We start from the raw sequence: 13602 nt of genomic DNA, 5'->3' as shown, positions 1-13602 counted from the left end.
TGAGGAAGGTGGAGCTCTAAGAGGACAAGGACTGTTCTTAACGTGATCAGAGGCCACCTAGAGACATTTGTGCTGTTCCCATGTCATGCTTCACTGTGGAGAATGTACAGAGCAAGAAACTGTTGGAAACATTGGGGGGTACTAGCAATGCAGGTGGAGAAATAAAGATGCAGCATTGTTTGGGGGTAGATGGGGGGCTGGTTGGGTCTTTGTGCAGATAGACCAGTAGTTTGAGGATGCTGGGAGGTAGACGGAGAGTGTTGGAGAGGCCGCACCTATGTGCAGTGACAAATTGTGCCCTATTGGCCTATAAAATTATAGCACTACATGTGAATACATTTCTCTACAGTATTCTCACATAGATTCATGTTACCAAAGTATTAGGCTTATATTGTTGTTAAAGGTTTTACTAATTTTCTGTGCTTTTCTATTTTTATGTTATTCTGTTAGAATAAAAGGGTGGTATGTTAGGAATTGTTAGCATGACCGGTGCCATTTTGTTATTAGCTGCCATTTTGTCTTAAGGCATCCATCTTGTCTAATAAACATTTTATTATAGCAGTCATTATGTAGTGAGAAATATGCTGATGTTAGTAAGAATTGTATTAGTTTTATTGGCCTTGCAAATGTTCCTGGCAATGCGCCTGGAAGTCCGTTATCTAGGTAAGAGGCCCAAACGACCTTCCTTTGGGCTGAGCTATGCGCCCAGATGTATTTTTGTTACTGTTATAAGAATTACTCCTTCATACTCCTCTTTCATTTAATTATTTCAATAAGCTTCTTTTGTTCTTGAAATATGGTATGATATGACGCGGTTATGAAGTGTCATCATGTTAACCCTATATGCTGTAACTGTCGCCTATAAGACGCGCCTTTCATCTTTTAATAAACAGAATAATTTTTAGACTCATTGCTGCGTGGTCTGAATTCTATTCTCTTGGATATCCTAATCAAATACATTCATTTCCAGCTGATATGGTGTGCTCCAGGCCAGGCTCTTACTGACATTCCCCCCCCCCTGAAAACAACACCTAACACTTGTTATCTATTACTACTCCCAAATCCCTTTCCTCCTCTGTTTGGCTAAGTCTTGTCCCATTTAAAAAATACGTTTCCCATACTTCTAATTTTTGCAGATCCCTTTGTAATGAAAGTTCATCGTGCTCTGACCTAATGACATTACTTAACTTAGTATCATCTGCAAAAATAGAGATGTCACTATTTAATCCTTGCTCCAAGTCATTTTTAAAATTTTTAAAAAGAACGGGGCCCAGTACTGCAACAATTAATGCACTCAACATGTTCAAATCTTTCTCCTGTATTCAGGTTGGTAAATTCCTTACCAACAGTCTGGGACTCACATTTCCCATAGAAGGTATCTGTGACGGATGTGAACTGAAACTCTGAGGAACGCATAGATCGCAACCATTACCACCGACTCCAGTAGATTCTTCTTTTCATGCAAGGGACTGTATATTTGGACTTTTATCTACTTACAGTGAGTAAGTGCAATAGTTTATTGCGTGTTTTAAAGAAGTTTAATAAATTACCTTGAATTGAGGATTGCGCTGTCTCCTGTTTGCATATTTTAAATTCATATAATGTGCAGGTAGAGTTACTGCATTTGTTCACTTGTGGTTTAACCAAGAGCTCTGTCTACTGTCAATATCTTTCAAATGGGTTGGGGCTTAGATGTTCCCTATTGTGCATCTCCTCCTGTAGGAAAATCGAAAGCCCTCTTTCACCACTTCCTCTAGTTAACTATCCGCTGCTAGTAAGGGAAAATCTCTCTGTGATTTTTTCTATATACATATAACATACGCCTGCAATTAATTTCAAATAATCTGCAATAAAAAGTTTTATAAGCATTAAATAATAACATTTTCAATGTAAAGGTTGCTGAGGTTTTCTATTTCTTAAATATGTCTATACAATCTTCTGTAGTAAGCCAGGTGCAAATGAGATTTGACCAGCTATAAGCAATCACTTTCTGTTAGACTCAGACAAAAATTTGTTTCTGAGAAATTGTTAATCACGGAACAAATTTTCTTTTGTTTCATCCAAGAGTAGTTCATGGGGTCATTTGTTAAGCCAAATTTTTACAACCTTATTCTTTCATTAACAGAGATTTGTTAACTTTTACTTATTGTGGGGAATGTCTTCAAGGCAGCAGGACAGTGGCTTAACCCCAGGGTACGTCGCTGGTCTTTGAATGGGGATTGCTTTTTTGATAGTGCAGTCTCGCTATTCCAGGATGCCTGCAGCAGTCATAATAGCACAGTCCAGCCACTTGTGGCGAGACCCGTGCTTTTATAGCCTGAAAAACCCTTAACGACTAGTGACATACAAGGGGTTAAGGGGTTAATCTTACATAGTGCTAGTGCTACAGGCCATCAGCACAAAACCCCTTTTTATTTCTTCTTTTACATACCTGTTGGCTGACAGTACTGCAGGGTCAATGGTCTTAAAATTACATGCTCTAACGGATTCGTGCTTTTAATTATTTTTTTACTATAATGGAATTGATCATATAAGATAATACTTGAGTTTGACATTTTTTTCTCACTGACTATGGTTATAAACTGAACAAATCTTTTCTCTGCAAATGCTATATACACTCCAGTGAGAAAAATCTTTCCATTGTCTATGCTATAGAATACAGTTGATTTACCAAGGTTTTGGAGAGCCATGTCACACTTTAGTGAATTAACTTCATTATCTCTACTAATACACTGTGTTTCATTAACAAAATAAAAGCAATTTGTTGGCAGGAATCCTTCAAACTGAATTTAAGTTGACATACAATGTGCAAGTATTTGATTGCAACAATAAAATATGAAACTTTGTGCATCAAAAATAAATGTTTTATAATCTCTAGATAAAATCTAAGTTTAGGAATGTAGAGTTATTTAGCTTCTATGGTTTCATCTTCCCTCGGTTTCATAAGCATAAAAGACGCTTCCTCATTTTACAGCATTCTTCTCTTTTTTTAACAACGACAACACCAGATGGACCACAGTTTTCAAGCTATCAAATATTAAATTTCACAACAATGCTTCTAGAGTTCTTTCTGCTATCTATCAATAGATAGATTAAAGATAGATAGATAGATAGATAGAATATGGATAGATAGATGATAGATAGATAGAATATGGATAGATAGATAGATGGATGATGGATAGATAGATAGATGGATGGATAGATAGATGATAGAAGGATAGATAGATGATAGAAAGATAGATAGATGATAGATAGATAGATAGATAGATAAATGATAGAAAGATAGATAGATAAATAGATAGAGAGATAGATAGATAGATAGATAGGGCTCCATTTATGAAGCAGCGACCGGGATGACTGACAGATTTAGTGATGTCAAGCGCACATGACTATAGCGAATCATTTCCGCTCGACATTTAATACATTTATCCCATAGAATTGCTATAAGCTTATCCCAGGATTCATGAAGTCACCCACAGTGATAGATAGATAGATATATAGATAGATAGATAGATAGATAGATAGATAGATAGATTGGTTGATAGAAGGACAGGCAGACAGACAGACAGAGAGAGAGATAGAGAGAGATAGAGAAAGATAGAAAGATAGATAGATAGATTAATAGATAGACAGGCAGACATAGAGAGAGAGAGAGAGAGAGAGAGAGAGAGAGAGAGAAAGATAGATAGATAGATAGATAGATAGATAGATGATAGATAGATAGAGTCATAGAATTGCTGTAAACTTATCCCAGGATTCATGAAGTCACCCACATTGATAGATGGATATATAGATAGATAGATGATAGATAGATTAATAGATATACAGACAGAGAGATAGAGATATATAGATAGATAGATGATAGATAGATAGATAGATAGATAGATAGATAGATAGATAGATAGATAGATAGATTGATGTCATTCTTCTATACTCTCCAATTGTATTATAAATAAATTATCCCTTGTCTAGTAGAGGGACATGACATGTGCCTCTGTATATAAGAAATATATGAAGCATATATAAACTAGTGTTGTTGGGGGATGGTCCTTAAAGGACCAGTCAACACATTAGATTTGCATAATCAACAAATGCAAGATAACAAGACAATGCAATAGCACTTAGTCTGAACTTCAAATAAGCAGTAGATTTTTTTATAACAAATTTCAAAGTTATGTATATTTCCACTCCCCTTGTACCATGTGATAGCAATCAGCCAATCACAAATGCATATACGTATAGTCTGTGAATTCTTGCACATGCTCAGTAGGATCTGGTGACTCAAAAATTGTAAATATAAAAGAATGTAAATTGGAAAGTTGTTTAAAATTACATGCTGTATCTGAATCATGAAAATTTAATTTAACCTGAGTGTCCCTTTAATAAGCTACTGTCTGAACAAGCATATTGTATGTGAGTGTGTGTGGTGCACCTAGCAAAGGATGAATGAGTTAGCGTGTGTTAGTGTATACATCAATATTTACTACAGGCAGGCAAGGTGGGCACATGCCCAGGGCTCCGCGCTTTTGGGGGCCCGCACTTTCAGGGGTGAGGGTCTGAAAAGGTGCAAGTGTTTATGGTATCAGGAGGTGTAATATATACTGTTATTCTTTATATAGGTAACACTGAATGTTGGGACAGGGGTGGACCCTACAGGGGGAGGGGAATAAGAGCACTGGGCTGTGGGGCCCCCAAAATGTGTTTTGGCCAGAGCCCCGCAAATTCTAAGGGTGTCCCTGATGTACTAGCATACCTAAATATGCAGGAATATTGCTATTTATGTCTCTTTACAAGCTTTGACTATCAAACTGTTACAGTACACTATATTTTGTGCCATTTCTGACAACCAAGAGATTAACTGTGAAATGTTTTACAGAACTCTGATAACCAAGATGTTAATTATTATGATATCTGGTGCAGTACATTTTAATACTGGATTAAAGTTTTTTTTAGAAAGGTGTTATAGGGAAACGCCAAATAAAGAAACCCAATATTTATTTATATTTTTGTTCAAAGGGGCAGACAACTGTAAAATTGTTTTCCCCTTAATGTGTTTCTAATGACTTGATATATAGTAGTGGAGTATAAAATGTATAAGAAATTGGTTAAGGTTTATTTTTGTATATGAAATTGCAGTTTTTGTTATTTGACATCACAACCCATTACAATTGTCTCAGCATACAGGGAAATTAGATCTCTTTATTTTATCACTTTCTATACACACACATGCTTCCTTATCTTATCTTTCTCTGTCTGTATGCTAAAGCCCAAAACTTAGGCTCTGATATTTAAAGATTCTCCAGCTTGGATAAATATTGTAGTTCAGACTTCACAAAGTTTCTCTGCGAAACTTAAAGTGATGGTAAATTCACATAGATAAGATCACTTTATATAAATTATATTATTATTACATTCATATTGATGCCAGAATAATTGTCCAATTTGCATTATTTCTATTAAAATCTTATTTTTAAATCCTGCTCTGTTACCTGTGCTCCGGCCGCCTCACTGTGAAAATTTGAATGGCGTATGGTTCATCCAATAGGGGATCCACCATACGCCCTACGTAAAATAGTATCTGCACGCTCCTGTGGTTGTACTTAGAAGCCGCATCAAGCCAAAGTTCCATTGCACAAGTGCAGTCTTAGCTATGATCCTAATGCAGCTTAGAGTAAACAGTGAACCTTGATTCATCTCATCTATGTGACTTTACCATCACTTTACGCTGACAGTTTTTCAGTTTTAATTTAAATAAAAGACAATCTACTTTGTAAAAGATACACATAAATATACAAAATATGAGCCTAATTTGTTAAAGTTACACAGAAACTGTGAAAGCATAATCAGAATTTGTAAAATCATAATCCTAAATACACTACTTCAAAAAAAAAAAAAATGCAAAGTTTAAATGTAATAAAATGTAATCTGAAGTGAATAGTGGTATTAAATAGAAAGCACAAAGTGTAAATGCAGCAAAACTGTCATGTCATGCAGTGCTATATTGCACTGCGCCTGTCTCTCCTTCACATACAGAAATGCAGGGATCGGCCTTTGGAGAAGCAAACCAAAATCTCACTAGGGATTTTGCAGTGCTGGAAGATCGTTTTAGAATATCTCCCATAAGGAGAGGTTTTGAATATCAGGGCTTTAGAGAAATCCATTAAGATTAACATATTATTACTTATCTCCCATACCTCCCACTGAGAGTGTTATTTCTTCTGATGTCTATTTTTACACAGTATTCCTATAGCTTATATTTAAAGGGACATGAAACCCCCAAAAATTATTTCATTATTGAGAGAGAGCATGTGATTATAAACAACTTTCCAATTTCCATTTGCTTCATTCTCTTGCTATTCTCTGTTGAAGGAGCAGCAATGCACTACTGGGAGCTAGCTGACACAACTGGGGAACCAATGATAAGAGGCATTCATGCAGTCACCAATCAGCAGCAAGCTCCCAGTAATGCATTTCTGCTCCTGAACCTATCTAGGTATCCTTTTAAACTAAGGATACAAAGAGAGCTAAGCAAATAAGACGATAGAAGTAAATTAGAAAGTTGTTTAGAAGCGCATTCTCTGTCTAAATTATGGGAAAAAAATTGGTTTTATGTCCCTTTAAGTATTGAAATTGTCAGTATAGGTGGGATACTACTGAACAAAAACAGATAATTCTAATGTCATAATAAAGTTAAAGGGACACTGAACCGAAATTTTTTCTTTCGTGATTCAGATAGAGCATGAAATTTTAAGCAACTTCTAATTTACTCCTATTATCAATTTTTCTTCATTCTTTGGGTTCAGTGTCCCTTTAAAGGAGCTATTTGTAAACCATTATTACACCTAGCAGGTAAAATGGATAATTGGGAATACATTAAAGGGGAGGAAATTTTACACTACACTGTCCCTTTAACTATAACAATCCAGCCAAACTGGTCTCTGATTGGGTAAATTACACAACATCCTCCTGATTTTATAAACAAAAAATGCCAGAACAGGGAACCCAACTCTCACAAGAAAATAGTGATTAATTACAAATATGCAAAAGCTAAACATACAAATAATTCTGCAAGGACGGAAAGTGATGCATTAAAGTTTAAACATTTCTTCTGTGTTGTTTTAGTTCAGAAAAAGCCCAGAGACATTACCTGCAAACTCAATGGTACAAATGTAAAACTGTATAGCTAACAAATCTATAAATATTTGTATAAAAAGTTCTTTTTTGGCAACAAATGTTGTAAAATGTGACATCAGAAGGAGAACAGAACACAGTATTGTCTGAGCAAATCATACTTCTCTATTGTTAATTAATATAATCAAAATAATAAAATATGGTTTGCTGTAGTACACAAATTCCCCTATGTAAGGCTGATAACTAAAGAATATATAAATGTACCTGTTGCAGGAGTGTATAGGGTCAGGCATATCAGCAGCACAGGCACCTGAATCCCCTTCATTTCTCTAGCTCGTTCATATCCCAGAGTCAGGAACAGAATGTTGAAAATCTACCCAACCCCTCAGCCAATGATGAAGCAGGATGAAGCAGCATCACCAGTTACCAGGGAGGAAGGTTGGCTGGGATGTTAGGGACTTTTGCTGTCAGAGTGAAACTAAGTGAGTGATTAAACATCTAATTGTATATTTAAAAAGGGAATAACTAAGTAAAATTAACATGGAAGGGGATTTCCTAATCTGAAAAAAACTGTCTTTTAAGTTCCTTGAATTCTTACAGGTAATTTTTATTTTATTTAAAAGGACGATAAACTCAAAAATTTCCCTTCATTCGTATGAAAGAGAAATAATTAAGAGCTAGATTACAAGGGATGCGCTAACTGTTGCATGCAAGCGATATTGGGTTTTTTTCCGGCTTTTTGCACGTGGAGGAAATAGCGCTCGTATTTACGAGTTGAGAGTAAATGATTTTGCTTGAGCGCAATCGTGATTTACTCTTCTTCGCTTAGAACGACTTGAGAGCTTACGTAAAGGGTAGCGGAAAAAAGAAAAAAAACGCTGCATTAAACACCACATGTATTTTACATGCATTTAATGTAAACGTGCAATTACACTCATCTAAACACTGTCTGCTAAAAATTAATTTAAAAAAATCAATAAAAAAGTTATAAGGGCTCAAAGATATATGGTATTAGGTATTTTGAAAAATAAGGGCTTTAACATTATTATGCACACATATACATGTCTAAATATGTGTATGTATATGTGTATGTATGTATATAATGTGTATATATATATATATATATATATATATATATATACTGTATACTGTATATATGTGTGTTTGTGTGTGTGTATGTATGTATATAATGTGTATATATATATATATATACTGTATACTGTATATATGTGTGTGTATGTATGTATATAATGTGTATATATATATATATATATATATATATATATATATATATATATATACTGTATACTGTATATATGTGTGTGTGTGTGTGTGTGTGTGTATGTATGTATATAATGTGTATATATATATATATACTGTATACTGTATATATGTGTGTTTGTGTGTGTGTATGTATGTATATAATGTGTATATATATATATATACTGTATACTGTATATATGTGTGTGTATGTATGTATATAATGTGTATATATATATATATATATATATATATATATACTGTATACTGTATATATGTGTGTGTGAGTGTGTGTGTATGTATGTATATAATGTGTATGTGTGTATATATATATATATATATATATATATATACTGTATACTGTATATATGTGTGTGTGTGTGTGCATATGTATTTATATCCCCTGCATCTGCTGCAACAATGGTAGCTCCACTGGCAGTGTACACAGTGGAATACACCAGCATTTCATGTAATGAAAAAAAACTGTTATAGCATGCGCCTGTTATTTATTATACCACCTGCTAACAGATTTTTTTTTTTTTAAATCTCTTAAAGGGACACTGAACCCAAAAAAATTTCTTTTGTGATACATCTGTATCTACAGCATGCAATTTTAAGCAACTTTCTAATTTACTCCTATTATCAATTTTTCTTTGTTCTCCTGGAGTGTGGCATTTAGTAGCAGCACATCTCGTGATTTTACAAGGATAAGGATATGCATGTCGTTAAGGTGTTAAAAAAAATCGCTTGATTGTGGGGATGATCCTGTGAAGTTACTACTATTCTACAGCGGACTTTAGCAGTGAATCTCACTGCTACGGTATCAATGTAGTTAAATTCCTTGTTTCTGGGTTCTGTGTGTCAATTGGGAAGGAAACTGGAGCTTCTCCAACTTATTGGCTCACATTATTGATGTAGGAGCATATAAGGGGTGGAAAATGTTTTTTGATTCCATAAGCAAATAATTAATCAATAGTCAACTTTGCTTATATGCAAATATATATATATTTATAGTATGCATACATTTATTTAGTATATAAATACTTTGCCTTTAATAGAAATGCCATATATATATTTCTCTGTTCTGCTCCGCTGTCTGTTCTCGAAGGAAAAGGGGGCCGCATTCCAATGAGAGCACTCTTGTGAGAATGTTTCACTTTATTTTCAGAGAAGCTCATAGTTAACTAATAATTGATACAAAGGGGCATATTTAACAATGTGCGAGCAGACATGATATGAAGTAGCTGCACATCGAGAAATGCCGACAGCATACGCTGTCGGCATTTATCTTTGCACCAGCAGTTCTTGTGAACTGCTGGTGCAATACCGTCCCCTGCAGATTCGCGGCCGCTAGCAGGGGATGTCAACCCGATTTGTACATGTTTTTATTTGCTCTTGAGAAAGACATTTAATCGTTGAAATGCGTTGAGCTGAGCTAAGTAATTAAAAGCTTTGTTCGTTTTTATCAACACCCAGTGTTTTTTGGCTGTTTCTTTGCTGTGACATCTCTGGAATTTGGATTTTAATGGAGTAAGTTACTATTTGTTTGTATACAGAGTACCTTACCCTTTCTTTATTGGAGTTTTCCTTTTTCTTCAGTTTGGCTGGATTACATACGCCAAGAGGCTCCCTTTCAGATTGGCTGACATTACAGATTTTATGGAGTGAGTATACTGCACTCTTATAATTTGGCTTATATATACATGTTTAGCCTATTTCCTTTGTTTAGCAGAGATATCTACATATCCAAAGTGATCTTTCAGTCCTTTGGGAGAGACTGCAAGAAGGCAGAGGTCTACGGAGAGTATTAGTTCTTTGTCATTTTTGTATCAGATTTGTTTGTTTTAATCTGTACATTTCTTTTTGGGACAAGTTATGGAGCAGCGGTCATTATGAAGGCTGCTGCATAACTTCTTTATAACTTCTGTTTCCGGCGACCCTGAAGGCTCGCAGGAAACAAGCAGCATCAAGCTCCATACAGAGCTAGATAAATATGAGCCCAAAATATGATTGACATAACATTAGACATGACTATTACATTGTTTTAATTATTACACTTGCTAAGGGGAGGGGCAGATTAGCTTGGAAGGATTAGATCAGGGAAGTTCTTTGAGGAGAAGTTTTGTGAACATATGAGAGAGAAAACACCTGTCACATCTGCTAAATGGTGATGCTATATCTGGTTTTAATCCTGGCTACCCATGTACACTGATAGTAATGCCTTATTTGACACCTGAAGTTAAGTAATACAATTATAATTTAACCAAATCCTTGCTTATAAATTGATTACTGAGTTATATGATTGCAATATGTTCATAATAAAGCAACAGTACCAGTATCGGCACTAGCCATCAGTGTGAGAGAAAAGTGAAAATAAGACGGTTTTCCCCAATAGGTAGTGTTGGAATCTCTGATGTGGTGGCGCTTTATTACCTCAGGGGATGCAAGCTGCTCTTTTCCTCTGTGAAACCTGATTTTATTAAAATATTGCTCAACGCATTTCGGCACAACAAGTCTTTCTCAAGAGCATAAAATCAATGTAAGTCAAAGCAAGTTGGTGTGCCTACCATTCCATTTGAAACGTGCTACACTATTGTGAGCTTTTTTTATCTTGGAGGTGAAAGAAGGTAGGTTTCACAGAGGAAAAGAGCAGCTTGCATCCCTGAGTTGATACAGCTCCGCCACATTCGATATTTGTTGTTTCTGGATACGGTCTGGAAACATCTGAAGGGAAGTGCTTACATAGCTTCATACTTTACTGCTATTTACAAGTGTTGGAATCTCTGCAGAGTGGTATATCTCAAGCGTGATGCCAGGGAACCCTGATTGACTCAAATAATCCTTCAATCAAGTTGTCTGCTGCCCCTGATGTTGGTGGGTATTTTCAGATGACACCAAGATGAATGGGCACTGCGCCTGTTTTTTCTCTGTTCTAGTGTACGTTTATAATAAAAACTGCTATTATTATACTGCATTTTTGTGTTGGCTTCCGCTCTGTCAGTACTGGTGAGAGTGCACACTCCTGTGTTTCAGGACATAACAGAGCACTTGTCTCTTCAACTGCCAAGTTCATGTCTTTGTGATGAACTTATTGATCATACACCACTAATGGGGTTATCCTCTGTAATCCAGGAAAATACCTTGGTCCGCTCACATCTTCAGTCCTTCACCAGGCAACACGTGGTTTAACACCCTCAGTGACATCACTTGGCTCCAATGCAACTGCCGTGGCAGAAGAACTTATTGTATCCAAAATCACGCACATAGGCACTGCTCCTAATGATCTGTGCTCAACTCCCAAGCCATAAACAATCCAATACAACATATAGAGGAGCACTGGAGCTGGGTTAAAACTTTACTTTTATTGTATTAATGCTAAAAACATTATTGTGCAGAATGTATGATGTGTGAGTACATATTATTAAAGGGACAGTCTATTTGAAGATTGTTATTTTTAAAAATATAGATAATTACCCCTTCCCCAGTTTTGCATAACCAACACTGTTATATTACTATACTTTTTACCTCTGTGATTACCTTGTATCTAAGCCTCTGCAGACTGCCCCCTTATCTCAGTGCTTTTTACAATTTTGCATTTTAGCCAATCAGTACTGATTCTTGTGAACCCATTATCATTCTCCATGGAAGTGGGCACAATGTTATTTTTATGGCACATATGAACTTGCACTGTCTGGCTGTAGTGTTTGATTGTAAAAAGCTTTTAAAAGAGCACTGAAATAAGGGGTGGCCTACAGGGGCTTAGAACCAGGTAATCTTAGAGGTTATAAAGTATATTAATATAACAATCTTGGTTGTGCAAAGCTGGAGAATGGGTAGTAAAGGCATTATCTATCTTTTTAAACTCTTTTTTAAAAAAAAGTAGACTGTCCCTTTAAGTTGAATCTTTTTGTCTTTCTTTACCTCCACAACTGTAAATTTAAAGTGAATCTCTTTCTCCCTACTCATTCCATGAAGCTTCCCTTTTTTGGGGCCAATGTGTTTCTCTCAAATTCCCATTAAATATAAGTACCGTTCTCCTATCATTTTCATGCCTTTAAATTCCCCTAGTTTGGGTTAAAGTTACTCAGTACTTTCACTTCCCTCTGTCTTGTTCCTCTGAGGTTAGCCTCTGTCCTTCCCACTACTGAGAATCTTGCTATTTTTTTTTATTTAATTTCCTTTTTTTCCCAGCAGTTCTGTAAGCTGGTAAATACACCTCTTCCCCTCTACTATAATACTGACATGTAAATCTGATACAGAAGTATATTTATAAGAATTTACCTACATACAGCACCAGGGGCCCTCTGATCTGCAGGGCCTGACTGGGAATAAAAAAAGGTCCTATTTATGGAATGCACACACCCTATTTTTCTCAAGGGGATTACTGGGATACTCCTCCCTCCAGTATTTTCTTTTTAAAATTAAATGATATTAGTTGGTAATAAAAAAAAATGCCAGATTGTTGTTATATAGAAACCTTACATCTCAATTTCCTCCATGACTTCCTTTCACAGTGGGAAAAACATAATTTGTGTAAGAACTTACCTGATAAATTCATTTCTTTCATATTGGCAAGAGTCCATGAGCTAGTGACGTATGGGATATACAATCCTACCAGGAGGGGCAAAGTTTCCCAAACCTCAAAATGCCTATAAATACACCCCTCACCACACCCACAATTCAGTTTAACGAATAGCCAAGTAGTGGGATGATAAGAAAAGGAGTAAAAAGCATCAACAAAGGAATTTGGAAATATTTGTGCTTTATACAAAAAAATCATAATCACCATAAAAAGGGTGGGCCTCATGGACTCTTGCCAATATGAAAGAAATGAGTTTATCAGGTAAGTTCTTACATAAATTATGTTTTCTTTCATGTAATTGGCAAGAGTCCATGAGCTGGTGACGTATGGGATATCAATACCCAAGATGTGGAACTCCACGCAAGAGTCACTAGAGAGGGAGGGATAAAAATAAAAACAGCCATTTTCCGCTGAAAAAATTAATCCACAACCCAAAAAATAAGTTTATTCTCATAAATGAAAGGAAAAAAATTAAATCAAAAGCAGGAGAATAAAACTGAAACAGCTGCCTGAAGAACTTTTCTACCAAAAATTGCTTCTGAAGAAGCAAATACATCAAAATGGTAGAATTTAGTAAATGTATGCAAAGAAGACCAAGTTGCTGCTTTGCAAATCTGATCAACTGAAGC

The 13602-nt window shown here is 35.5% G+C and overlaps 1 protein-coding gene across 1 annotated transcript in view; it reads right to left on the bottom strand.

Annotated features, from left to right (window-relative positions):
- The window catches only part of LOC128636566 (HLA class II histocompatibility antigen, DM beta chain), a 64120-nt gene extending 56646 nt beyond the window's left edge, over positions 1 to 7474 (bottom strand). The window contains 1 exon segment of the mRNA XM_053689560.1: positions 7396 to 7474. Coding sequence (XP_053545535.1) covers positions 7396 to 7456 — 61 coding nt within the window. The 5' untranslated portion in view covers positions 7457 to 7474.
- Between the last annotated feature and the right edge of the window lie 6128 nt (positions 7475 to 13602).

This window comes from Bombina bombina, chromosome 7 (genome assembly GCF_027579735.1).
Source record: "Bombina bombina isolate aBomBom1 chromosome 7, aBomBom1.pri, whole genome shotgun sequence".
Taxonomy (NCBI): Eukaryota; Metazoa; Chordata; class Amphibia; order Anura; family Bombinatoridae; genus Bombina; species Bombina bombina.
Note: the sequence above shows the minus strand (reverse complement) of the source record. Positions and strands in the feature narration are given on the sequence as shown.